General features: G+C 45.0%; 1 protein-coding gene across 2 annotated transcripts in view; it reads right to left on the bottom strand.

The window, feature by feature from the left end:
- Positions 1 to 26,282, bottom strand: part of TTC21A (tetratricopeptide repeat domain 21A) — a 79,184-nt gene that overhangs the window by 25,115 nt on the left and 27,787 nt on the right. For both annotated transcript variants that reach the window (XM_073677749.1, XM_073677750.1), the window contains exons 15-20: positions 24,365 to 24,603; positions 22,801 to 22,873; positions 20,084 to 20,194; positions 15,298 to 15,436; positions 5,205 to 5,308; positions 3,980 to 4,168 (exon numbers count right to left, since the gene is read on the bottom strand). In XM_073677749.1, the coding sequence (XP_073533850.1) occupies positions 3,980 to 4,168; positions 5,205 to 5,308; positions 15,298 to 15,436; positions 20,084 to 20,194; positions 22,801 to 22,873; positions 24,365 to 24,603 (855 nt within the window). The remainder of the gene's footprint in view (positions 1 to 3,979; positions 4,169 to 5,204; positions 5,309 to 15,297; positions 15,437 to 20,083; positions 20,195 to 22,800; positions 22,874 to 24,364; positions 24,604 to 26,282) is intronic.

Here is a 26,282-nt window from a genome sequence, read left to right as displayed (position 1 = left end):
AACCAGGTACAAATAGGCAGCTGGTGGTTGGGGGCAGCCTGTTCCTGCCTGCTGTACCTGGCTGGACACAAATATAGTGCGAAGCCCCACGTCAATTTTTTTTAAATCATTTCAGGAAATTCATGAAATAATTAAAAAAAATTGATGTGGGGCTTCGCCCTATATTTGTGTCCAGTCAGGTACAGCAGGCAGGAACGGGCTGCCCCCAACCACCAGCTGCCTATTTGTACCTGGCCAGACACAACAATATAGGGAAGCCCTTTTTTTCTTAATTATTCCATGAATTTCATGAAATAATTAAAAAAAAAAAAACGTGGGGCTTCTCCCTATTTTTGTGTCCAGCCAGGTACAACTAGGCAGCTGGGGGATGGAATCTGCAGCGCAGGGAGGCCCAAGCTTTCTGCCCCCCCCCCCCCCGCTGAAAATTGCAGTCCGCGGCCGCCCCGGAAAATGGCGCGTTCATAGAAGCTGGATGCTGTACCTGGCTGGCATACAAAAATATGGCGAAGCCCACGTCAAAAGTTTTGGGAAAAATTTATTAAAAAATAAATAATAATTTAGGGACTGCATCTTTATTAAGTCCTCAAATGTCATTTAGTGTTAAAATAAAGGATTTATTTTAAAAAAAAATGGCGTGGGATCCCCCATAATTTTAGTCTCTAGCGGAGATTAAGCAGACGGCTGGGGCAGATGTTTGAAGCCTGGGAAGGGGGTAAAACCCACGGAGCTTCCCAGGCTACTAATATCAGCCCCCAGCTGAATACCTAGCCTTTACTAGCTATTAAAATGGGGGACCCCCCCAAAAAAAATGACGTGGGGTCCCCCCTATTTTAATAGCTAGCAAAGGCTAGGCAGACAGCTGGGGGCTGATATTAATAGCTCAGGAAGGGTGCCATGAATATTGGCCCCCTCCCAGGCTAGAAACACCAGCCGTCAGCCGCCCCAGAAATGGCGCATCCATAGGATGCGCCAATTCTGGCACTTAGCCTCGCTCTTCCACGCTGCCCTGGTGCGGTGGCAGGGGGTAATAGGGTTGGGGTTCATGTCAGCGCCAGCTGCCATGAAGCCCAGGTTAGTAATGATGGGTGTCTATAAGACACCCCCATTACTAACCTACAAAGTGTTAAAAAGAAAAAACACACTACACCCAGAAAAAAATAATTTATTTGAAATAAAACACCATTTTATTTAATTCTTAGTTTACTAAAAAAAAATAGTTACCTGTCCACGTTCCTGCGCTGATCTCCCATGCACAGCTGTCACATCTGGAGATGGTGACAGCTGTGCATGGCTGCTGTAAGCTCACGCTGCCGGGAACACGTCCGCTCCCGGCAGCGGGAGCCACTGACTGAGGTTACCGGAGTGCATTCAGGCAGCGCAGCTCCGGAGACCTCCTTTACGGCAGTGCTGTACCGTGGGAATTTCTCACGATACAGCAGTGCCGTAAAGCAGCTAACCGGAGCAGCGCTGCCTTAACTCTGGTGAACCCTTACGGCCCCGTCATTCTAGCGGCGGCAGCGGTTCAGAGCGGTCACATTCTATGTGGCTGCTCTGAACTGGAGATCTTCGTGGGACACTCGTGGACTGCTACGGAGGGGTAAGGATAAGGTTGTGGTTTATTATTTTATATTTTATTACAGGAGATCGATGGCTTCGGGGAATTAGGTGTCTAGGTGAGTATAGGTGTAGTTTTTTATTTTTTACTTTATTTTAGGTGACGATCGGCGGGGACAGGTAATGTATAAACTAATTTCTTTTAGGTAACCACTGGCCACCAATGACATGTATCTAACATTTATTGGGGACACAGTAGGGCAATTTATATAGCAGGATCAGGCTGATGGGAACTACTGCTCCCATCGAGCTGATCCTGCTGGCACGAGTGGACGGGGGACAGACATAGGCCGATGGGAGTAGTAGTGTCACATCGGCCTATGTCTGCCTGCACGCACAGACACCCCGCACATACACACACACCCCGCACACACACACCCCGCACACACTAATCATGACGGGTCTGGGAGGTGAGGCTGACCTGTGCGGCCGTGGGAAAGTTCATGTGAGTTCATGCAGTCAAGCATGAACTCACATGAACCCTCTGAGGGCACCGCGGCTACTTCAAATGAACAGCTGATCGGCATCACCTGATACCTCAGCTGTTCATTTGAAATAACCGGCGGGAAAGCGCAGCACAGAACGGGAAAGCCGGCGGTGAAGTCTTTTCACTGCCGGCTTCCCCGCCCGGGTCCTTCGCTCCTTGGTGCTGCGCTCCCCGCCCGGTCCTAATTTACGATTGGGATTGGAGGTGGCGGGGGGAGCGGAGGACCGGGGTGGGAGGCTGCGGGGAAGCAGTATGGGGCTGTGTGATTGTTTAAAAGCCGGCGGCTTTTTACCGCCCGCCGGCTTTTAAACAATCAGCAGAATTCTCCCACGCTGGGATGGCATTCTGATGACAAGCTGGATCGCAGCTGAGCGCTGCCATCCAGCTTGTCATCCTTCACAGACACTGCAGAGCGCAGGCATTATGGGAACTTCCGATTCCGGTATTCGATATTATAAAAGTATCGGAATTAAGTATCGGAATTCCGATACAGTGAATATCGGCCGATACCCGATATTTCAGTATCGGAATGCTCAACACTAATCACAACATAAAGAAGAAAAAAATATTTGAATATCAGTTTGAGAAAAAAAATTAGAGCTCTTAAAACCACATGTATGAAAAAAACCTGGTCATGATTGAGGGAAAATGTCCCAGTTGAGGTTAATGATGTCAGACGGTGAAGTATATTGTGCTTTGTTTTGCGGTGTATAATGACAATAAAGGGGTATTCCCATCTCCACAATTCTATCCCAATATGTACTAGGTGTAATAATAATAATATTAGCAAATATCTCCAATTAAAAATGTAGTATAGTTCTCCCGATAACCTATGTCGCTTACCTCTATCCATAATTATGACCTCTAGCAACTAACTGTCACTATAAGAGTGGTCATTACCATGGATACCTAAACTGCTGCAATGCCCTGCACATGGGGTAAGCGACATAGAGAATCAGAAGAACTATACTACATTTCTAATTGGAGGTATTTGCTAATATTATTATTATTATTATTATACCTACTACATATTGGGATAGGATCTTGGAAATGGGAATACCCCTTTAAAGCTGGTTGTTTAAGGTTTTATAGAAAATCCATCCATAGCCTGTTTTTTAGTGTGAACATATAACTATTTTACTGTCGTTTTATTGACTTCTATTTTAAGAATATCAATGCAGCAACTCAAAGAAGTGCAGAAAAGATGCGGCATCTTCTCCGAACTTTTAATCCCAAACTATGAGACTCATTAATCAAAACTGTCTAAAAGAGAAACTGCCTTCCGAAAGCAACCAATCACAGGAAAGCTTACATTTCTTAAACTGTCCTGGTAAAATGAAAGCGGTGCGGTGATTGGTTGCTATGGGCAACAAAGAGACTTGATAAATGAGGCCTACTGTGTGGCTCAATGCCTTCCTAGAGTGTGACTGCATACAACAATATGCAGAGAAGTCCTTGTCTCGCTTCAGCCCAATGTTATTTTCAGAACTAAAGAATAACATTTCCAGCTACTGTATGTGACTGTGCCAGCAATGCGAGATTCACTTTTGTTGCTGCCAAATGTATTGACCTCATCTGAAAATGTGCTGACGAGAAGTAACATATAACAAGGTCACCGTCAGCCTCCTCACAGCACCGGCAGGCTTCTTCACACAGAGTTTATTTTGCAGCATTTGTTTTAGGTTTGGAAAATACTCAATTTTTGGGGTGGTTTTTTTTTTTCCCCATTCGGATTTTTTTTTCCCAAGCATTTTTTTTATTCTTATAATGAAGCCTTGGGTCATTTTCTTTAAAAAGACAAAAACAAAACTTTTTACATTTTTGGAAACATTTTTTCACCAGCAAATGCATTATAACGTCCAAATAACAAGCACTGACCTTGTTCTCTGTGTCAGAGTACGATATCGCTTCCTTGTAGTATTTCAGAGCATTAGGGTAATCCTTTTCCTCTAAGTAATAGTCGGCAAGTTGCACGCAAATCTTAGAAGCCACTTGCTGCTGTCGGGGGCTCATATCAGGCTGCTCAAGGGGAAGGCGCTTAAGTATCCGGCTCTGGATATCCAGGGCCTGTAAGAATCATGTCACAGGTCAGGAACTGACTCCGAGTACTTCGTACATAATTATCATTCTTATAAGTAAAGCTCTTTTATAACCTACTCAGCAGTAAAATTTCTTAAAAGCAAGTTATATCAAGGGCATAAAATAATGGCAATTATGCTTTCGCTATAGCTTCTCTTTTAGTCTCATAAATGTTCAAAAGCTTCTTCTAATCCAACTCTGTTTCTCATTTACAGGAATAGAAATAGCGCCACCACCTGGCAATAAAATACATAAATCATAGGTGTTGTCGGGGGCAGACATATCATTGGTGCAACCTGTGCAGCTGCACAGGGGCCCAGGAGGTGAGGAGGTCCATTTTTTACTTCTAAACCAGTGAGACTGAGAAAACCAAAAGTCGGAATCAGTTGGAGATTTAGCGATTTGCTTGCCGCATTGTGATGGACTTCAAAGGGCCCATATATTGTTCTTGCACAGAGGCCCTTTTCTGTCTGTGTCCGCCAGAGGGTATTGCTATCTAAATGGGCTTTTCTTGGGGCAAAATGGAAATGGCTTGTGCTAAAAATGAAAAATAAGAAAAGTAGTCGGCTCTAAGTGAGCAAACTGGGATGCAAATGCAAAATTAATGCAGCAAAATGAGTACATTGTTTACATCGCTGCTTTTTTCTCTCACCATCTAAGGAAAAAGATTGGCAGACAAGATTGGTCAATGGGCGAAAGTGTAAGTGGGATGGTCCAAATGGTCCACTATCACCTTTGCAATCTACTTATGAAGACGGTATAGTATGCTTCAGTGCTGGGGCTGCAGCAAGAAATACAAATCAGCCACACAGCCAATCATCAGAAGTCAGGGCAGCAGCATGGAGAGAGACCGGCAGGGCCCGCTCTTCACTCATATTAAGGCGTTCCTCTGCTAGACAGCAATGTCTAACACCAGTCACTTATGCAACATAATAACCCTTGGCAACAGCCTCCTCCTGGAGAGCGGCAGAGTGGTCGGAAGAAAGGGGAATCATTTACTCTTGTATTTTGCTAATTATATTACCTTGTTTAAAGTTTCAACCAGAAGCTCCTTTTTGGAGTTTTTATAGGTTTGTCCAAGTAGCATTAGAAACTTGACATCATTAATCATAGAAGGCAATTCCAAAACTGAAATAAGAAAGTAAAATTATTCATCCTGTAGAAAGACAACACATTATCTGTACTGTTAATGGCACTTAGACCTCATGGATACATCAAAGGCGCGTGCAGAAGGCTACACAATGGCACACATTTATTCTCCTGTAGCGTCATACTATGGAGTCAGAAGGCCTCCATTTGCTGCTCTATGGAGCTTTCTTAGATGCAGGATTTGCTGCTCCATGGTGCTTTGTCAGGTGCGGGATGTGCTGCTCCATGGTGCTTTGTCAGGTGCGGGATGTGCTGCTCTATGGTGCTTTGTCAGGTGCGGGATGTGCTGCTCTATGGTGCTTTGTCAGGTGCGGGATGTGCTGCTCTATGGTGCGGGATGTGCTGCTCTATGGTGCTTTGTCAGGTGCGGGATGTGCTGCTCCATGGTGCTTTGTCAGGTGCGGGATGTGCTGCTCTATGGTGCTTTGTCAGGTGCGGGATGTGCTGCTCTATGGTGCTTTGTCAGGTGCGGGATGTGCTGCTCTATGGTGCGGGATGTGCTGCTCTATGGTGCGGGATGTGCTGCTCTATGGTGCTTTGTCAGGTGCGGGATGTGCTGCTCTATGGTGCTTTGTCAGGAGCGGGATGTGCTGCTCTATGGTACTTTGTCAGGTGTTAGAGAGATGTTGAAGATACTCTCTCATAACATGATTTTTTGGATATCTATGAAATCTAACAAAAAAAAACCCCTAAGTAATCCAATAATTTTACAAAACAAAAGTGTGCGTGTGGACTCACAGAAACACTGAGACACAGAAGCAATCCTCACAGAGGTTCCCAGATGTCAGGCTTCATCAATACACAAATCAGATTACCCACTTTGCTTCTACTGCCAAATAACCGAGATCCAATGGTTGACAAGCACTACAGAGCTGCTCACTATTATTGCCACTCCTTTTTATCATAGACTGTGCAATATCTTCAGAAATAAATGGAAATGTACCAAAGTTATATCCTCAGGATTTTTTAATTAGTGGTCCAAAGGAATACAACAATAAAACATTGGTTTTTCAACTTCCATGTTGCAATTTAAAAGAAGAAACAGAATAAAATAAAACAGCATGTGCAGCAATAAAGGCACCCCTAATTAATGCTTGGTTGCGCACCCTTTGGCATTGCTGACAGTCTCCAAACGTTTCTTGCAGCCATCTATAAGCTTCTTGCACTTCTCAGCTGGAATTTTCTCCCACTCTTCCTTTGTAGTTTGTTCAAGCTCTTCAATGTTTGCAGGGTTCTTTTTCCCAATGGCAGATTTCAGCTCATCCCAAAATTTTTCAATGGGATTGAGGTCAGGACCAGTGATGAACGAGCATGCTCGCCACTGCTCGGTACTCGCCCGAGCATCTCCTGCATGTTTGGCGCTATTTAGAGCGCCAATCAACATGCAGGGATTGCCTGCCACTCACTGTAATGCCGCAGCCATGTTGGTTGTGGCATTACAGCGACTGCCCAAATCGATGGGAACAGTGCTCAGTGAAACATGAAAAGACGACAATTCATCAGCGGCATACAGTTATAACATCGGTACCCGACAATTTAGAACAGAAAGAATAGAGCATAGATAGATAGAATAGATAGAAACATGTCAGTCACATATATAGCAAGTACAATGACAGTGTTGGTTACTGTACTTGTCATTTAGTGTTAAAATAAAGGTTTTATTAAAAAAAAAAAAATTGGCGTGGGGTTCCCCGTAATTTTAGTCTCTAGCGGTGGTTAAGCAGACGGCTGGGGCAGATGTTTGAAGCCTGGGAAGGGGTAATACCCATAGAGCTTCCCAGGCTACTAATATCAGCCCCCAGCGGAATACCTAGCCTTTACTAGCTATTAAAATGGGAGACCCCCAAAAAAATGACGTGGGGTCCCCCTATTTTAATAGCTAGCAAAGGCTAGGCAGACAGCTGGGGGCTGATATTAATAGCCCAGGAAGGGTGCCATGAATATTGGCCCCCTTCCAGGCTAGAAACACCAGCTCTCATCAACCCCAGAAAAACCCGCATCCATAGGAAGTGCCAATTCTGGCACTGGGTAGGATATTTTGCTCTAAAATCTCTAGATAATTTTCCGATTTCATGATTCCTGTGATACAGTCAAGGCCTCCAGTACCAGACGCAGCAAAGAAACCCCACAGCATTATGGATCCTCCACCATGCTTAACTGTTGGTAAGGTGTTCTTTTCCTTATAAGCTTCATTGCGCCATCTGTAAACAAACTTTTGCTTTGCATTGCTAAAAAGCTCTATTTTTGTTTCATCTGTTCACAGAACATTTTCCCAGAAGGATTGTGGTTTGTCAAGGTACTCTTTGGCAAAGATCCTTTTTATGTCTTTTCTTCAACAATGGTTTCATCCTTGGCTTCACCCAGAAAGCTCTGCTTGGTTTAGTGTGCGGCGTATGGTACTTGTTGAAACCATAACCCCAGACTGTTCCAGGTTGGCCTTCAGGTCTTTGGATGTTTGACATGGTGTTTTTTCCACCATTCGTATCAACCTTCAAAAGACATCTCGTCAATTTTCCTCTTTCCCCCACTTCCAGGGAGGTTCTTGACGGTTCCATGCTTGGCAAACTTCTTAATAACATTGCTGTTGAAACTGGGATACCAAGGTCTTTGAAGATGGCCTTATACCCTTTGGAAGTCTTGTGTTTGCTAATAATAGTAGTTCTGATGTCCTCAGAGAGCTACTTTGTCTTCACCATTGTGACAAAGGAACAGGGCCTACCATGTTGCTTTTTTAAAACATTGAAATCATCATTCATTGGCTAATTCATATCACATGGGCACCGACAATCACAGGTGAATCACGGTGGCTCAGTGGTTAAACTGTAGCCTTGCAGCGCTGGGATCCTGAGTTCAAATCCCTCTAAGGACATAGCGGAAAGGGACTCACTTTACACTCTCTTGTCTAACAACCAATCCAGCAAGGATGCGTTATGTGTCAAAACTCTTACACAGGGCCTACCATGTGGCTTTCTAAAACACTGAAGTCATCATTCATTGGCAAATTCATGTCACATGGGCACGGACAATTAATCACAGGAGAATCTCTTTTGTGATTTACCACAGGAGAGTCAAAATGTGTTTCCATACTAAATTAATGTAAAAGGTGCCAATTCCAGTGTCACAGCAAGCTTTAGGTGTTTCTATTTTTCCCTCCCATTGCTTTTGGTTTTAAATTATTGGTTATCATTTTCCCTTTTGTATTTAAAATGAGTGCTCTATACAAAAAACTGTTTCACTTGATTCATTTTTTTCAGGAGATATTCCACATTCTGTACTTAAACTTTGTTACGGATCCGGGTGGTGGAACCTCTGTGCAGCGGTGCAAGGAGGGGCGTGACTAGGTATCTACTCGGCCCGACCAAGGTCGCACGGCAGCTCAGGCGACTCCGTGAACCAGGAAGGAACCGAGCAGAGGGACTAGGTGCCACTCAGGGACCGTCCTTGTATAAGAGCAGGTGACTCCCACGGGTCAGAAGGCAGGAACTGACCGGTACAGCGAAAGACCTCGGCAGGCAGGCTGACGGGTGGTCCGGGTAGACAAGCAGGCTCATTAGGCTGATAGTAAGGCGAGTGTTCCGGGTAGGCAAGCTGGCGGGCACAACAGGTAGCTGGCAGGGGCTTCCAGGTAAGCGGGCACGGCAGGTAACAGGCAGGTGCTTCTAGATAAGCAGGCAGGCGGGCACAACAGATAGCTGGCAGGTGCTTCCAGGTAAGCAGGCAAGCGGGCACGGCAGGTAACAGGCAGGTGCTTCCAGGTAAGCAGGCTGGCGGGCTCGGCAGGCAACAGGCAGGTGCTTCCAGGTAAAGCAGGCTGGCGGGCACGGCAGGTAACAGGCAGGTGCTTCCAGGTAAGCGAGTGGGCAGAGCCCATAGACAGACTGGCGGACTGGACTGTAGAACAGTCTGGCGGACAGGACTGGCTTGTAGAGGACCTGAGGGCTGAAGCAAAGTAAGTAACACAAAGCAACAACCTTGCACGGGCACCTCCATATTCGAGGAGGTGCCTTTTATAGGGAAAGTCCTCCGGCCATTGGCCAGGGACTTTTTAGGACGGCGCGCGCGGCCCCTTTAACAGGGAAGGAGCACGCGCCCTAAGCACAGAGTCAGGGAAGCTGCGTGCACCAGAAGCAGCTGCAGGGAGGCTGGAAGCCGCCGGAGCAGAACCGCAGCGGTAAGGGGGGCAGCGTCTCTGCCTGGCAGAGACGCCGTTGCTATAGTACCCGCCCTTTACGCCCCCTCTTTTTCAGGCCAGCAAGAAATTCTTTAAGGAGAAGAGGGGCATGGATGTTCTCCTTGGGTTCCCAAGACCTCTCCTCCGGGCCAAACCCCTTCCAATTCACCAGAAAAAAAGGTTTTTCCTCTTACCCTTTTGGTGGCCAAAATGTTCTCTTCCTCATAGACATCCTCAGCGGAGACTGGAGCTGGAGTGCTACCTGGATCGTCAGAAAAAGAATTAAGAACAACTGGTTTGAGGAGAGATACGTGGAAGGAGTTGGGAATCCGTAAGGTGGCTGGGAGTTTTAGTTTGTAAGCCACGGGATTGATTTGCTTGAGAACCTCAAACGGGCCGATGAACCGCGGACCCAACTTATAAGATGGTATTTTGAGCCGAACATGTTTGGAGGAGAGCCAGACCCTGTCTCCCGGACGGAATAGAGGCGGATCCAGACGTCTCTTATCGGCATGTTTCTTCATCCGTTTAGAGGACTGAAGAAGTGCAGATCTAGCGTCTTCCCAAATAGTAGAAAATTCGCTGTCCAGAGACTCCGCGGCAGGATTGTCCACAGAAGCGGAGACGGGAAAGGGGACCCGGGGGTGTTGACTGTAGACCACAAAGAACGGTGATTTGGAAGAAGACTCACTCATGGTTGTTATAGGGGAACTCAGCCCATGGTAGGAGCTCAACCCAATCGTTATGGTGAGCATTGACGAAATGCCGGCGAAAGCTGGTAAGGACCTGGCTGATACGTTCCACTTGACCATTGGACTGAGGATGATAAGCAGAGGAGAAATCCAGGGTGACATCCAGCAGCTTACACATAGCTCTCCAGAAGCGCAAAGTGAACTGGACCCCGCGATCAAACACAATGTGGGGGGGGGGTAGGCCGTGGAGACGAAAGATGTGATGGATGAAGTCCTTAGCCAGCACAGATACAGATGGGAGACCAGGCAGATGGATGAAGTGAGCCATTTTAGAAAAGCGGCCAGCGACCACCCAAATGACCATACAACTGGCAGAAACAGGGAGAGTCCATAGCAATGTGTTGCCATGGAGCGGAAGGTATGGGTAGAGGCTGGAGACGGCAGCGGAAAGATGCCTGGGAACTTTGTTATGAGCACAGGAGGAACAAGCAGTGACAAAATCCGCAACATCCTTGCGTAGCAAAAGCCACCAGTAATGCTGGGCGATGAGCAGGAAGGTCTTCCTCTGGCCAGCATGGCCGGCTAGTTTGGACGAATGGCCCCAGAGAAGAACCTTCTTACGATCCGGAACAGCTACAAAAGTCTTATCGGGTGGATGGCAAGACAGGACAAACGGGGCCACAGTCATTACTCTGGAGGGGTCGATGATATGCAGAGGCTCCTCCTCTTGGTCGGAGGACAGGAAAGAGCGGGATAGAGCATCGGCTTTAACGTTCTTGTCCGCAGGGCGGTAATGTAATGTAGAGAAAAGCAGAATCGGGCAAAGAACAGAGACCACCGGGCCGGACACGGATTGAGTCTCTGGGCATTTTGTAGATAGGCCAGGTTTTTGTGATCTGTGTAGATGATCACTGGGTGCAGAGCCCCTTCCAGCAGGTAGAGCCACTCCTCCAGCGCCAATTTGATGGCAAGCAGCTCACGATCTCCTATAGAGTAGTTGCGCTCGGACGAGGAGAAGAGCTTGGAGAAGAAGCCGCAGGTTACCATTCTCCCGGAAGGGATGATTTCTGGGTGAGCACTGTTCCGGCTCCGCAGGAGGAAGCATCAACCTCCAGGAAGAACTGTTTGTTGCAATCCGGACGGTGCAGCACAGGGGTGGAAGAGAAAGCTTCTTTTAGGGAGATGAAGGCCGCCTCCGCTTCGGAAGTCCATTCCTTGGGATTTGCTCCCTTACGGGTGAGCGCGGAGATGGGAGCGGTCCGGGAGGAGAAATGAGGAATGAAGAGGCGGTAATAATTTGCGAAGCCCAGGAATCGCTGAATCGCCTTCAACCCCTCTGGTCGGGGCCATTTTAAGACGGCAGAAACCTTCTCAGGATCCATCCGAAGACCAGTCTCGGAGATAATATATCCCAGGAACGGAAGGGAAGTCTGCTCGAAGAGACATTTTTCAAATTTTGCGTAGAGACGATTCTGCCGGAGCCTTAGCAGACCTGACGAACATTCCTCCGGTGTGAGGGCAGATCCGGAGAGAAGACCAAGATATCGTCCAGGTATACCACTACACAAGAATACAAGAGGTCACGGAAAATGTCGTTAACTAGCTCCTGAAAGACGGCTGGGGCATTACAGAGACCAAAGGGCATGACGCGGTATTCATAGTGACCGTCCCGGGTGTTGAATGCAATCTTCCACTCGTCTCCCTGGAGGATCTGGACCAAATTGTACACCCCACATAGATCGAGCTTGGTGAAGACCCTCGCGCCTTTAAGGCGGTCGAACAGCTCCGAGATGAGAGGAAGGGGGTACTTATTCTTGATGGTAATTTGGCTAAGCCCCCTGTAATCGATACACGGCCGTAGCGAGCCGTCTTTCTTTTTAACGAAGAAGAATCCTGCTCCAGCTGGAGAAGTAGATTTCTGAATGAATCCCCTAGCAAGATTCTCCTCGATGTACTCAGACATGGCCCGGGTCTCAGCCAGCGACAAGGGGTAGATACGCCCACGGGGAGGAGAAGCATCAGGTACCAGGTCGATGGGGCAATCATACGGCCTATGAGATGGTAGTGTCTCAGCCTCCTTGTCGAAGATGTCCGCATAGGACCAGTAGGATGCCGTTTGACCAGGTAGATTAGCCGGAGTAGACTGAGGTTGAGCCTGGCGTACCGGAACCAGGCAGGTCTCATGACAATCCAGCCCCCAACGGAGCACCTCACCAGATCGCTAATTCAGGACGGGTTCATGTTTCTGTAGCTAGGGTAGACCTAGCAAAAGGGAGTGAGAAAGACCGGATAGCACATGGAAGGAGATCCTCTCCGAGTGCAGCATTCCCACCTGAAGGGTTACAGGTTCTGTGACAAGCAAGATGGTCACCGGAAGGAGTCTCCCATCCACGGAAGCGACTGCCAATGGTTCAGCCAGACGTTTGGTGGGAATCTGATACTGCTCCACAAGGGACTGAGAACTGAGATTCCCAGCGGCTCCGGAATCCAGGCGGGCGGTCTCAAAGAAGCGGGTCACACCACTGGAGATAGAAAAGGATAAAGTCAAGGACGGAGAGGATTTACTCTTACCTAGGACGACCTCTCCGAGAGGTCCTAGACACTGGAGTTTCCCGGCTTCACCGGACAGGAACGGATCAGATGCTCCTCACTGCCACAGTAGAAACAGCTCCCCTCGGCTCGACACGTCTCTTGGCGAGACTTGACCATCTTGGTCTGGTCAACCTGCATGGGTTCGAGCGAGTGTGCCCGGGGAATTGCTGGTTGGGAGGCAGGTTTTTGGAAAGCAGGAGCGAGACGAGGAAATCTTCTCTCTCGGGTAGTCTCCTTAACTCGTTCCAAGAAACGGATGTCAATCCGGGTAGCTAGTGACACCAGGTCGTCCAGGGTGGAAGGAATGTCCCGGCCGGCTAGCTCGTCCCTGATCCGTCCGGAAAGACCCTCCCAGAAGATGGACACCAGGGCCTTGTTGTTCCAGGCAAGCTCAGATGCGAGGGTATGGAACTGTATGGCATACTGGCCCACGGTGATACTCCCTTGGCGGAGACGGAGCAGTGAGGAGACAGTAGAAATCCTTCGTCCGGACTCATCGAAGACCTTCCGGAAGGCAGAGAGGAAAGCCGGAAGATCGGACACCAGGTGATCCCCTCTCTCCCATAGAGGGTTTAGCCATGCCAATGCTTCCCCGGTGAGGGGAGACATGATGGATGCCACCTTGGCCTGGTCGGAGGGAAACTGATGTGCCAGGAGTTCAAAGTGCAGCGTGCACTGGTTCAGAAAACCCAGACATAAGACGGGGGTCACCACCAAAACGTGGAGGCGCAGAGAGCCGGGGTCCAGAGCTGGATGCCATGGCACTAATAGGCTGAGGCGCCGCCGGAGCGGGTGCCGCTTGGCTCGAGGCGGACACAGGAGGAATGGACAGCGTGTCCAGGCGGAAGTTGACCGACCGCAGGTAGGTCAGGATAGTTTCCTGTTGGGATCTCTGACGAGAAACCTCCTGGTACAGGTCAGCAAGCGAAGGGGCCTGGGGGCCACCGGGTTCCATGGGCCGTGCAAACTGTTACAGATCCGGGTGGTGGAACCTCTGTGCAGCGGTGCAAGGAGGGGCGTGACTAAGTATCTACTCGGCCCGACCAAGGTCGCACGGCGGCTCAGTCGACTCCGTGAACCAGGGAGGAACCGAGCAGAGGGACCAGGTGCCACTCTGGGACCAACCTTGTATGAGAGCAGGTGACTCCCACGGGTCAGAAGGCAGGAACTGACCGGTACAGCGGATGAGCTCGGCAGGCCGGCTGACGGGTGGTCCCGGGAGACAAGCAGGCTGATTAGGCTGATAGTCAGGCGAGTGTTCCGGGTAGGCAAGCTGACGGGCACAACAGGTAGCTAGCAGGTGCTTCCAGGTAAGAGGGCAAGCGGGCACGGCAGGTAACAGGCAGGTGCTTCCACATAAGCAGGCAGGCGGGCACAACAGATAGCTGGCAGGTGCTTCCAGGTAAGCAGGCTGGCGGGCTCGGCAGGTAACAGGCAGGTGCTTCCAGGTAAAGCAGGCTGGCGGGCACGGCAGGTAACAGGCAGGTGCTTCCAGGTAAGCGAGTGGGCAGAGCCCATAGACAGACTGGCGGACTGGACTGTAGACAGACTGTCGGGCTGGATAGTAGTCAGACTGGCGGACTGGACTGTAGAACAGTCTGGCGGACAGGACTGACTTGTAGAGGACCTGAGGGCTGAAGCAAAGTAAGTAACACAAAGCAACAACCTTGCACGGGCACCTCCATATTCGAGGAGGTGCCTTTTATAGGGAAAGTCCTCCGGCCATTGGCCGGGGACATTTTAGGACGGCGCGCGGCCCCTTTAAGAGGGAGGGAGCGCGCGCCCTAAGCACAGAGCCAGGGAAGCTGCGTGCACCAGCAGCAGCTGCAGGGAGGCCGGAAGACGCCGGAGCAGAACAGCGGCGGAAAGGGGGACGGCGTCTCTGCCTGGCAGAGGGCAGAGATGCTGTTGCTACAAACTTCATGGGTGCCAATAATGATGAGCAGGACTGTATATGCTCATGTCAGGGTTGCCAACCTAATTTTTTATGTGCATTTTTTTCACTGTATTTATACTGACCTGAAGCCTCACGATGCTAGGTCATTTTTACAGCACACTGACCACTGTCAGCTCAAAAAATAAGTTATGGATCTTATAAGTAGGGAAGACCAAAAACAAAACACAAAAATGGCCTGAAGTTATAGTTTATCTTCTATTTAGATACTGTTCGTTACTTTTTATCAGAAGGGTGGTAGGCTGAAACCATATAATAATGACATGAAATTATTTTACCTTTAGTCTTCATTATTTTTATGAATATTGGCATAAATAATTTTGGTGACTTGTTTGTAGTCATATTTGTGTGCATAGGGTTTTAGGTTATAAAAATGTATACCCTGGACACGTCAGCAAATGGTTCACCTCACAAATGATTATATGTCTAAATATCCAAAAATTATCAATCAAAAAACATAAGCACAATATATAATTTTCACTGCCTGAAATTAAATATAAGCAATGACCCGTTCCATTATATATAGAATAGTATGGGAATAGCATATGAAGAAACCTACCCGGCCCATGATCTAGAGCATGCAGGAGAAGACTTTCTGCCTTGCTGTAATTTTTGAGTTTAAGGAAAAGTTCTGCCAGATCACTAAATAAGAAATCTTCAGGATTCATCTTTAGAGCAGCTTCATAATAGTTTATTGCCTGCGGCAGGGTAAAGGCATTGTAAGCAGTAGGAATAAAACAAAATATTACTGTTAATAGAAACTACTTTTCTAATATGAAGTCTGATGATAATGATAAAAATAAAATGCTTGGGTTTACCATGATATGCACCATTTATCATATACTAAAAATTGGTAAACATGTCAGGTGTGAACATGAACATGACTTTATTTCTCTTATTGGTAACTGTCAATCTGTTACACATTAAAGGGAATCTGTCACCACTTTGAAGATATCAGACCTCTACTATGAGCATACAGGTTATAGAAAAGCAAATCTATACATACCTGTATGGCCCTTAGTAGAGGTTTGATTGCAGAGAAATCTGTTTTTATAAACTCCGTTGTGCACAGGCTTGGCGTCCGGGCGACCCCAAACAATCCCCGCCTATGCGCTTAATTATCATATTCCCCCCTCCCCTACACATCACAGGGCCCTGTGATGTGCACTGTGCTCCCTCACTTGCTGGACATGTGCAAAGCTCTGCTCACATAGAGCGTGCTTTGCTTCATCCTGGCCCCATCTCTCCGTGCACTGCGCTGCAGGGTTCTATCGCGCAGGCGCTGGGGAGTCACCCCACCCAGGGGAGGGGGTGATTATGATAAATACACATAGGCGGGGATTTCAGGGAATAATAAACAGATAGGCAGGGATTTCTTGGCGTCCCCCGGACACCAAGCCTGTGCACAACGGAGTTTATAAAAACAGATTTCTGTGCAATCAGACCTCTACTATGGGCCATACAGGTCTGTATAGATTTACTTTTCTATAACCTGTATGCCCATAGTAGAGGCCTGATATCTCCCAGGGGGTGACAGATTCCCTTTAAATTACCCTTCAATGTTAGGCTTGATCTCAACACGTTCATATATGCCTGAGAAAAACAGATGTGTGACTCCGGACGTAATGGGAGTTTCCCACAAAAAAATGTTCCTGTGCTGATATTATAAATGTGCCCATGCTATGTAGTGTATGTACTGTGCAATGGCTGTGTCTGACCATGCAGAACTGCTCCAGTTCATGGTCGGCACACACCACAGCTCCTGGCCAGGGGAAGGGGGATGAGCACAATTCTTTGCCTGAGGAAACAATTTCCCTTTCTGTTTTTTTTCACAGAAGTGAGGTTTTTTTTGCCACATCACCAGTCATGTGAGCTTATCATAAATCAAGTCAGTGACATATACGTAAACTCAGCAGCTGTCAGAGCTCCTACGTCACTGACTGGCTGAAGATGTGGCAGAAATTCTCACTCCTGTGATAAAAGAGGAAGGGAAATTCTGTTTTATCTGCATACTAACTTACCATAAGTGACTTATGCTTTCTCCCCTAGTCAGGAGCTGTGGTATGTACCACCCATGAACTGGAGCAGCTCTCCATGGTCAGACACAGCCATTACACAGTACACAGCAGGGGCACATTTATAAGATTACCTCAGCACCAAAACATTGTTTAACACATCCAATTGTGGAACTTATTATTATTCCAAGATCTATTGATTAAAATGTACTTTGTTCATGGGACAATCGTCCTTGTTTCCTATGTGTTTCGAACGTTAAGTGTCCTTAGTCATAGATTGTGACTTGCCAAGACTAAGGATGCTTAGTGTTCGAAATGGGTGTTGTACGGTGCATGTCTGCCTATATTTCTGCAGCATGAATCATGATTGTAGCCAGGTATATTTTTCTCTGACATCTTCTGGTGTTTCAGAGATGATATAGTTGGAAGATCCAGTCAGGGAACATAACCAGAGATGAGACCAGTCCAACGCCATCCCCAGCAGCTTCTCCCAGGGCCGCTCCATGTGATTTACATGTATCTTGCTACTAACCTGTTAACTCTATTTTCTCTGAAATGCCAAAGCATTTCAAAGACAAATATACGGAGCTGTAATTGTGAAGTCAGGCTCTAATTTATGCTGCCCGTGATTCTGGCAGCATAAATTGGGTGGCAGGGTTTTTTAACAAAACTAAAAACCCAGTCAGAAAACATGCATCGCTAAAGCTCTGTGTATATTAGTTCCCCTTATTCTCCACACTCTGTTGCAGCAGTGCAATGGTTCCTTCTTCCTTGTCTGACGTCTGCTGCTTCTCGAATGAGATAGGACGGCCAGATAAAGATTTATTCATTTCCATCACTCACTGCCTGGTGATAAGTATTATTACCTTGCAGGTTTTACAAGCTGCTTGTTACTGTGTGCACTGTGATATCACGACCAATCTGAGACGTCGGACAATGCAACTAATCTCTGTATAGGGATACCAGGGAATCTCTTAGATTCTGCACCATAGTTTAGCGAGTGCTAACCAATGTGTGCACGGCTATAGTTTTGGCGTATTCTTTACTGGGGTGTAGAAACTAGCAAAATGCAATACTCATTTCTGTATTGACACAAGTGATGTAACTTGAAGCTCATGGGTCCTAATGAAAAATCTTCTACAAGGGCACCCAATTATCACATGTACTTAATAGTATGGATCTTCTCCTTTGGGCCCATGGGACCTTTTGGAGCCCCTTAGGCTCCAGGTCCCAGAGGAGACAGCAACCCATGCACCCATTATAGTTATGCCCCAGATTGACACCCATTGAGTTTTCTCCTTTTACATCAAGATATTTCTCATGCTGCACCAGTTCTCTGGAATGAACTCTCTCATACAATCCAACTAATTCCCAATGTCCACAGTTTTAAACGTGCTCTAAAAACACATCGCTTTAGTCAGGCCTAACACAATACATTACAAATCTAACTGTTCTCAGTTCTCCCTTCCTATACTTTCACCAGAATCTGGTCCTGTCTATCATAAGTTTCCCCCACACCTTCCATACACTCAGTAGCACTTTGTATCTGGACATAAACAGACACTGGCTGGTGCCCAGCTTATGCAGCATTGTATTAATATCCTTATTATAAAGATGACTGGACTGTACAAATTAAGCACTTTTTACCTTTTGTGTCACCCCTAATTCCTCATAGATTGTAAACTTCTGAGAAGGTTCCTCACTCCTCGTTAGAATTGTTGAATTATGTGATAACGTCTGATATTGTTTGTACATTAGTGTTGCAGAATACAGTGGGTACGGAAAGTATTCAGACCCCTTTAAATGGTTCACTCTGTTTCATTGCAGCCATTTGGTAAATTCTAAAAAGTTCATTTTTTTTCTCATTAAAGTACACTCTGCACCCCATCTTGACTGAAAAAAAACAGAAATGTAGAAATTTTTACAAATTTATTAAAAAAGAAAAACTGAAATATCACATAGTCATAAGTATTCAGACCCTTTGCTCAGTATTGAGTAGAAGCACCCTTTTGAGCTAGTACAGCCATGAGTCTTTTTGGGAATGATGCAACAAGTTTTTCACACCTGGATTTGGGGATCCTCTTCCATTCTTCCTTGCAGATCCTCTCCAGTCCCGTCAGGTTGGATGGTGAACGTTGGTGGACAGCCATTTTCAGGTCTCTCCAGAGATGCTCAATTGGGTTTAGGTCAGGGCTCTGGCTGGGCCAGTCAAGAATGGTCACAGAGCTGTTCTGAAGCCACTCTTTTGTTATTTTAGCTGTCGTTGTTTCCTATGTGTTTCGAACGCTAAGTGTCCTTAGTCATAGCATGTGATTTGCCAAGACTAAGGATGCTTAGTGCTTGAAATGGGTGTTGTACGGTGCATGTCTGTCTATATTCCTGCAGCATGAATCATGATCGTAGCCAGGTATATTTTTCTCTGACATGCTCTGGTGTTTCAGAGATGATATAGTTGGACAGTGCCTTTCCAAATCAAATCCTATCAGTTTAATTAAAACAGTGCTGGACTCCAATGAAGGAGTAGAACCATCTCAGGAGGATCACAAGGAAATGGACAGCTTGTGACTTAAATATGAGTGTCTGAGGAAAGGGTCTGAATACTTATGACCATGTGATATTTCATTTTTCCTTTTTTAATAAATTTGCAAAAATTTCTACATTTCTGTTTTTTTTTTCACTCAAGATGGGGTGCAGAGTGTACTTTAATGAGAAAAAAAATGAACTTTTTAGAATTTACCAAATGGCTGCAATGAAACAAAGAGTGAAAAATGTAAAGGGGTCTGAATACTTTCTGTACCCACTGTATGTTAGTGCTAAATAAATCTAATTATTATTTGAATATAAAAGGGACTGGAAACCCTGCAATGATTCCAGTATGGATTGGACTGTCTGAAACTGTATCTTCTAGAACTGGGTCTATGCCATTAAAATACGAAACTCCACTGTAAACCTGGATTACAAAATATGGGATGCTTTACCTCTGGGTCATCAGGAAATAGTCAAACTGAGTCAACATGAAATTATGTTGTACCCCTGGGTCAGAAGCTGCTGGACTTTATACCATTGCATAAGTCAGAGCTGGATATTATTGCATTGAATAACCAGGATGTTTAAGGTTATCCACGTTTTAAGGAGATTTTCTAAACAAAGCCTGATGGCTCTTCTCAGTGGTTGTCCGTTTTGCCACCCTGGAGTCATTCAGACCTGGAGGTCACAGGAGAAGGAATGGCACAGTTCTTCACTAGAAACATTGATGAATCAATTGTTAAAAGACGTTCTGAAAGTTCTATAAATTAGTGGACGACATAAAAAAATGAAATCTGCAAAAACCTTTTTGTACTGATGAGTTTTGACAAGGGACAGGCCAACTCTTTTCACCAGTGTTGCATCATTTGGCTTTTTCCGTTGAGCTTGATCATACACCTCCAAAGCCTTCTCTGGCTAATAAAATAAAAAATTATTATTTTTATCCAGGACATAAATAATTAATACTGATATTACAGAATAATTCAAGTCCATAGATAAATGCTGTGTAAGGGCACATCCACACAGGACTTAACTGCAGTTAAATCCTCAAAGGCAAGATCTGAACCAGACTGTGGAGATGATTTGCTGTATTGCAGGGTGAAATCCATAGTGAAAATCCACAGCAAAATTAATATCAGTTCTGTAATGCCAGATTTTTACACAATAAATGAATGAAATTTCTTAAAGTGGCATCCACAATTCTGGTACTGTATGCAGTGCATTTTTCGCGTGCAAATTTGTGGTAACACATCTGCTGAGTATCAAATTTGTGTGATCATAACCTTAAGCCCTTCCTGACATTGCCAATTTTCAATTTTGCGTTTTAGTTTTTTCCTCCCCTTCTTGCCAGAGGCATAACTTTTTTTACTTTTCAGTCCACGTTTACGTATGATAGCTTACTTTTTGTAGGACGAGTTGTACTTTTAAATTACACCATTCATTTCTACCACATAGTTGTAATGGAAAAACGGGGAAAAAAAATTCCAAGTGCGGTGAAATCGCAAAAAAAACAAAACACAAATCTGCCATTGGTTTTTGCGAATTGTTTTTACGGCATACATTTTGTAGTAAAAATGACCTGGCAGTATGATTCTCCTTAATAGTACGATTACGGTGACACCAAACTTGTCCAGTTTTTTTTTTTATTTTAGTGGTGAAAAAAAATTCCGAAATGTGTAAAATTAAAATTTTTTAGATTGCGTCGCCATTTTTTGAGACCTGTAACACTTTCAATTTCCGGTCTATAGAGCTTATTTTTTGTGGGGTAAGTCGATGTTTTTAGTGATACAATTTTGGGATAGATATGACATTTTGATTACTTGTTAGCATTTTTTGCTGTATTGCGGAGACAAAAATCCCCGCAATTTTTGAGCTTTCAATTTTTTTCTGTTATGGTGTTTACCGATCAGGTTAATTTTGAAAAAATATTTTGATAGATCAGACTTGCCTGGCAGCGGCAATATCAAATGTGTATTATTTATATTATCTTTATTTTTAATAGAGGAAAGGAAGGGGTTTGAATTTTTATATATATTTTTCATATATTTTTTCAGATTTTTTTTCAACTTTTTTTTTACTTTTCACTATATTTATTAGTCTCTTTAGGAAACTATAACCTGTGATCATCTAACTGCTTGTGTTATAAGCAGCAATACCACAGTAATACAGTATATACAGTAGTAAAAATCACGGTCTCCTTTGGAGCCCGCCACTGGCTGGATTTCAAAGGAGCTCCATGATGACAGTCATGGAGGTCTTCAACAGTCCCCTGGCTGTCGTAGCAATCCATCAGCATGTGTCACGGGCGCACCGATGGGCACATAGAATGATGCACCCTTATGACAGCGTACTGTTAATGCTGCTGTCAGAGTTGGACAGCGGCATTTGACAGGTTAACAGTTGTGGACGGAGCACCACTCCAGAAGGGCCAGGCCCTAGGTGTAACACACAGCCATTATCTGCAGGGTACGGGTCAGACTCTCCCCCATGGGACCTCTCCATACACCCACTACTGACTTGCACCGTACATGTAAGGTGGATGTCAGTAAGGGGTTAAAATTGCAGTTTCTGTAAAGGGTTTTCATTATGATCAGTTACCAATGTAAGCCATATCTGGATCCTGATACCTACTGGTTGATGACATCATGTGCAACATATGATGGTGCCAGGTTATATCGCAATGCCGTATGCTGTAAAAAGGATTCCTTTACAAACCGCTTTAAGATAAGCTCCTTTTATTGGAGGAAGTTTTTTTTTCCTGAAGTGATTGTGAAACGTTTTTGCATTTTTTTTTCCAGCCTTCTGATTGGACAATGACAAGTTTGGAGCGGATTCCAACATAAAAAAAACCATTCATCAGGAGTTTTTATCAAAACCTCATCAGGAAAAAAAGTGAGAAAAAAAAACCTCAAAATGACATGTAGATAGCAGAATAGATTTCCCATACAAATGAATAGGTAAAAAGATTTCCAAACATCTTTAGAGCAGTTTTTGAGTAGGATTTTGGGGTGGATCTGCTCCAAAAAAAAAAAGTCTTAAAACACTTTATATAAACATAGTCCAAAGCCCCTCATACACGTTAGATAGCTGTCGGCCAAATGATGGTTCAGCCATTGCTTCAGTCGGCAGATCACTGTCTCTCCCATACACGGGAGCACTCACTCTGCGAAGCGCTCCGGTGTTCACTATGAGAGATCCGCTGCTAGACATCTTTTGTGGACTTGCAGGATCAGTCATGCATTATCCTTAACTCCCCCGACAATCATCTCTTGGGGGCTTTTATATAAAGTACATTAGACAGCTGATATTAACGGATTTGGCCAATGGTTGTCTAATGTGCATGGAGTCTTTATATACATTAGACAGCCGATGGTTGTCTAATGTGCATGGGGTCTTTACTTGGTATCTGGTGCAGTGGGCTCATCATTATAGTTGTTATGTATCACCTATAGCTATCCCACTACTCACAGATTATAGTGAGCTTTTGTATTGGCCAAAATTACTGCAAGATTAGGAAGTACCTCTTGAATGTCCATGTAGGCATCTCCCAGGAGAATACTTGTCTGTGCGCCTGGTAGCTGCTCACTTAGCTCCCTGTCAGGAAAATAGATATATCACTGTTTTCCATAGATTTACTGTAAAGTATGTAAAAATACAGCAGAAAGGATAAAAGCAGAGTTCCATAAAAGACCGAATTGTCCAATGTGTCTCCATGTTAGTCTGATCAAAGATGGGAAACAATAATTCACATATAATATGCAAGTCCAGCAACATGAAGTATGTTAACCATCCTGAGAGAATGATATGTATAGCCGGCAATGGTCTATTCTACCTACATGTGGTGAAAGTCATTGCCACTGTTCTAATAAAATACATATAATCTGGGATTAATATTTGGCCTTCATTACAGCTGAAACATAATCCTGATCACAGCATATATATCCCTTACTTCTATAATCCTCTTTTGGTTAATTCAGAACCACCATCATCTTTTGTCTACCTGGGTTCATTAAAGGGGTATTCCCATTTCAAATATAACGCTAGGATACACGTTATAATCAACGGTGGTCCAGTCTCTAATTCAGAGCTGTGGCACCTTCACAGTCTATTTAAGATAATGGGGCACAGCCCAGGGTAGAATACGCCTTTAAGGGGTTGGTCCACAATTTAAATAAAAAAGATGGAATTTTTTGTTGTTGCGGTAAAAGCCATTTACATGAGTTGTGTCCAGTGCTGTATCTCATCCCCATTTAAAGGGAAGCTGTCACCCTTTTGAGTTATTAATATGGGCATACAGGTTGTATACAGCTGAAATTAGTCATACCCGTAGGTTATTCATACCTGTAGGCCTCCTGGATGATGCCTTGTTCAGTGAAAACCATCTTTTTTAGCTTCGATCTTCCAGGCTATGGGGTGTAGGCTGCCTGCAAAAATTTCTCCTCTCCTTCTCTTCAGTTTCCCTTTGGCGTCATGTGCGCAGAAGGAAATCCTGCGCCTGCGCATTCTGCCGTTGCTCCTCTGCTCTGTGGGGAATTCACATTTACTGTGCGCCGGAGATCACTGGACCGGAAGTTACAACGACTCCGATGTGTGCGCACATCAAAATTGAAGACCGTGTCCACAGAAGGGCGGAAGAGTGCGGAGGACAGACAGGCAGAATGTGCAGGCGCGGAACTTCTGGCCGCGCACATGACGTCAAAGGGAAACTGAGGAGAAGGGAAGGAGAAATAGTGTATAATGAAGACCAAAGGCAGTGTTATCTTCCGGCAGCGCACGCCCCATAGCCTGGAAGATGGAAGCTATAAAAGATGATTTTTACTGAACAAAGCATCATCCAGGAGGCACATGTGTATGGCTAATTTCAGCTGTATACAACCTGGTTGCCCATATTAACTCAAAAAGCTCAAAAGGCTGACAGATCCAATTTAAGTGAATGATAATGCACTGCAATAACAGACGGAGCCTATGAATAAAAAGACAATTGTTTTGGAAAAAAAGCAGAACCTTTCTTTTAAATCATAGACATGATTTAGACATAGACATAGTCATTAGCAGCTATTAGGGACAATCTCACTGGATATTTACCTATAACACCCAACATATAACTTCTTATCCATTCGAACTTTGAGATAGATGTTGGCCATCTTTTTCTTGACCTTAATGTAATAGGGCTGGTTTGGTGTGATGTCTCTCAGCATGCTTAGAGCCATTTCCACATCGCCTTTACTAAGACACATATCTGCATTGGCCACAACAATTCGAACCTCTTCCGGGGTACCACGAAATGCATGGATGGCGTCTTGTATTATCTTCGTAGCTTCATGCTGAAACAGAAAATCCGTGTTTCATCAATTTTAATCTCATCAAGAATAATGTGCTTTGTGGTCACTCAGTATGGCCCCAAATGCTGCTCTGGATTTTATCTATTACAAAATAAAGGGTGAATTCTGTGGCACACACCATTCACACCATTTTGGGCAAGCGAGGGATCTGAAGTTCTGCTGTATGCCTTCCAACCTATACATTAACGTTATTTCTACTAGAAACAAGATATACTGACACCATGCTATATGCAGAGTCTATAGGTGCTGATCACTTGGGGATGCTACTAGTTATTGACAGCACTATACTCAGCTTTCTTCTCATGACAGCAATCTGTCTGATGACGGTCTAGGTCTGATTTTTAAGACCAAAACATTACTTATTCTTGGATTGCACCGCTAACAAACCATTATCTTCCTTTTGCACACTTGGGAGGGCAGGATTCCTTTTTTTCTTTCATTTTATTTCGACTTGTTCATAAGTTTTGCATTGTGCTTCATTGAATTTACGATGTCATCTGGCATCTTCATACTGAAGAGTCAAAGCAATCGCACGCAAACCACAGTATTCTGTGGGATTTTTCTTGGTAGAGAACTGGGAGAAAGTAGGGCAAATAGGGTCTTGTTCAACAGACAAAAAAAATATACAGGTGCATCTGACTAAATTACTATATTAAAGTTAATTTATTTCAATTCTTTAATACAAAAAGTGAAACTCATATTATATAGAATCATTACAAACAGAGTGATCTATTTCATGTGTTTATTTCTGATAATGTTGATGATTATGGCTTACAGCCAATGAAAACACAACAGTCATTATCTCAGTAAATTAAAATAATTAACAAAAAACACCTGCAAAGGCTTCCTAAGTGTTTAAAAAGGTCCCTTAGTTTGTTTCAGTAGGCTCCACAATCATGGGGAAGACTGCTGACTTGACAGATGTCCAGAAGGCAGTCATTGACACACTCCACAAGGTCCCAAAGTTCCAATTTTCATTTGGAAATCAAGGTCCCAGAGTCTGGAGGAAGAGAGAAGAGGCCACAATCCAAGCTGCTTGAGGTCTAGTGTGAAGTTTCCACAATCAGTGATGGTTTGGGGAGCCATGTCATCTGCTGGTGTAGGTCCACTGTGTTTTATCAAGACCAAAGTCAGCGCAGCCGTCTACCAGGAAATTTTAGAGCACTTCATGCTTCCCTCTGCTGACAAGCTTTTTGGAGATGGAAATTTCATTCTCCATCAGGACTTGGCACCTGTCCACACTGCCAAAAATACCAATACCTGGTTTACACACAACAGTATCACTGAGCTTGATTGGCCAGCAAACTCCCCTGACCTTAACTCCATAGAGAATCTATAGGGTATTGTCAAGAGGAAGATGAGAGACACCAGACCCAACAATGCAGACGAGCTGAAGGCTGCTATCAAAGCAACCTGGGCTTCCATAACACCTCAGCAGTGCCACAGGCTGATCGCCTCCATGCCACGCCGCATTGATGCAGTAATTGATGCAAAAGGAGCCCCGACCAAGTATTGAGTGCATTTACTGAACATACATTTTAGTAGGCCAACATTTCGGATTTTTCAAGCTGTTGTTATAAAGTATTCTAATTTACTGAGATAATGACTTGTGTTTTCATTGGCTGTAAGCCATAATCATCAACATTAACAGAAATAAACAC

This window comes from Phyllobates terribilis, unplaced genomic scaffold (assembly GCF_046119375.1).
Source record: "Phyllobates terribilis strain yellow unplaced genomic scaffold, ASM4611937v1 Scaffold_4__5_contigs__length_816908805, whole genome shotgun sequence".
NCBI lineage: Eukaryota > Metazoa > Chordata > Amphibia > Anura > Dendrobatidae > Phyllobates > Phyllobates terribilis.
Note: the sequence above shows the minus strand (reverse complement) of the source record. Positions and strands in the feature narration are given on the sequence as shown.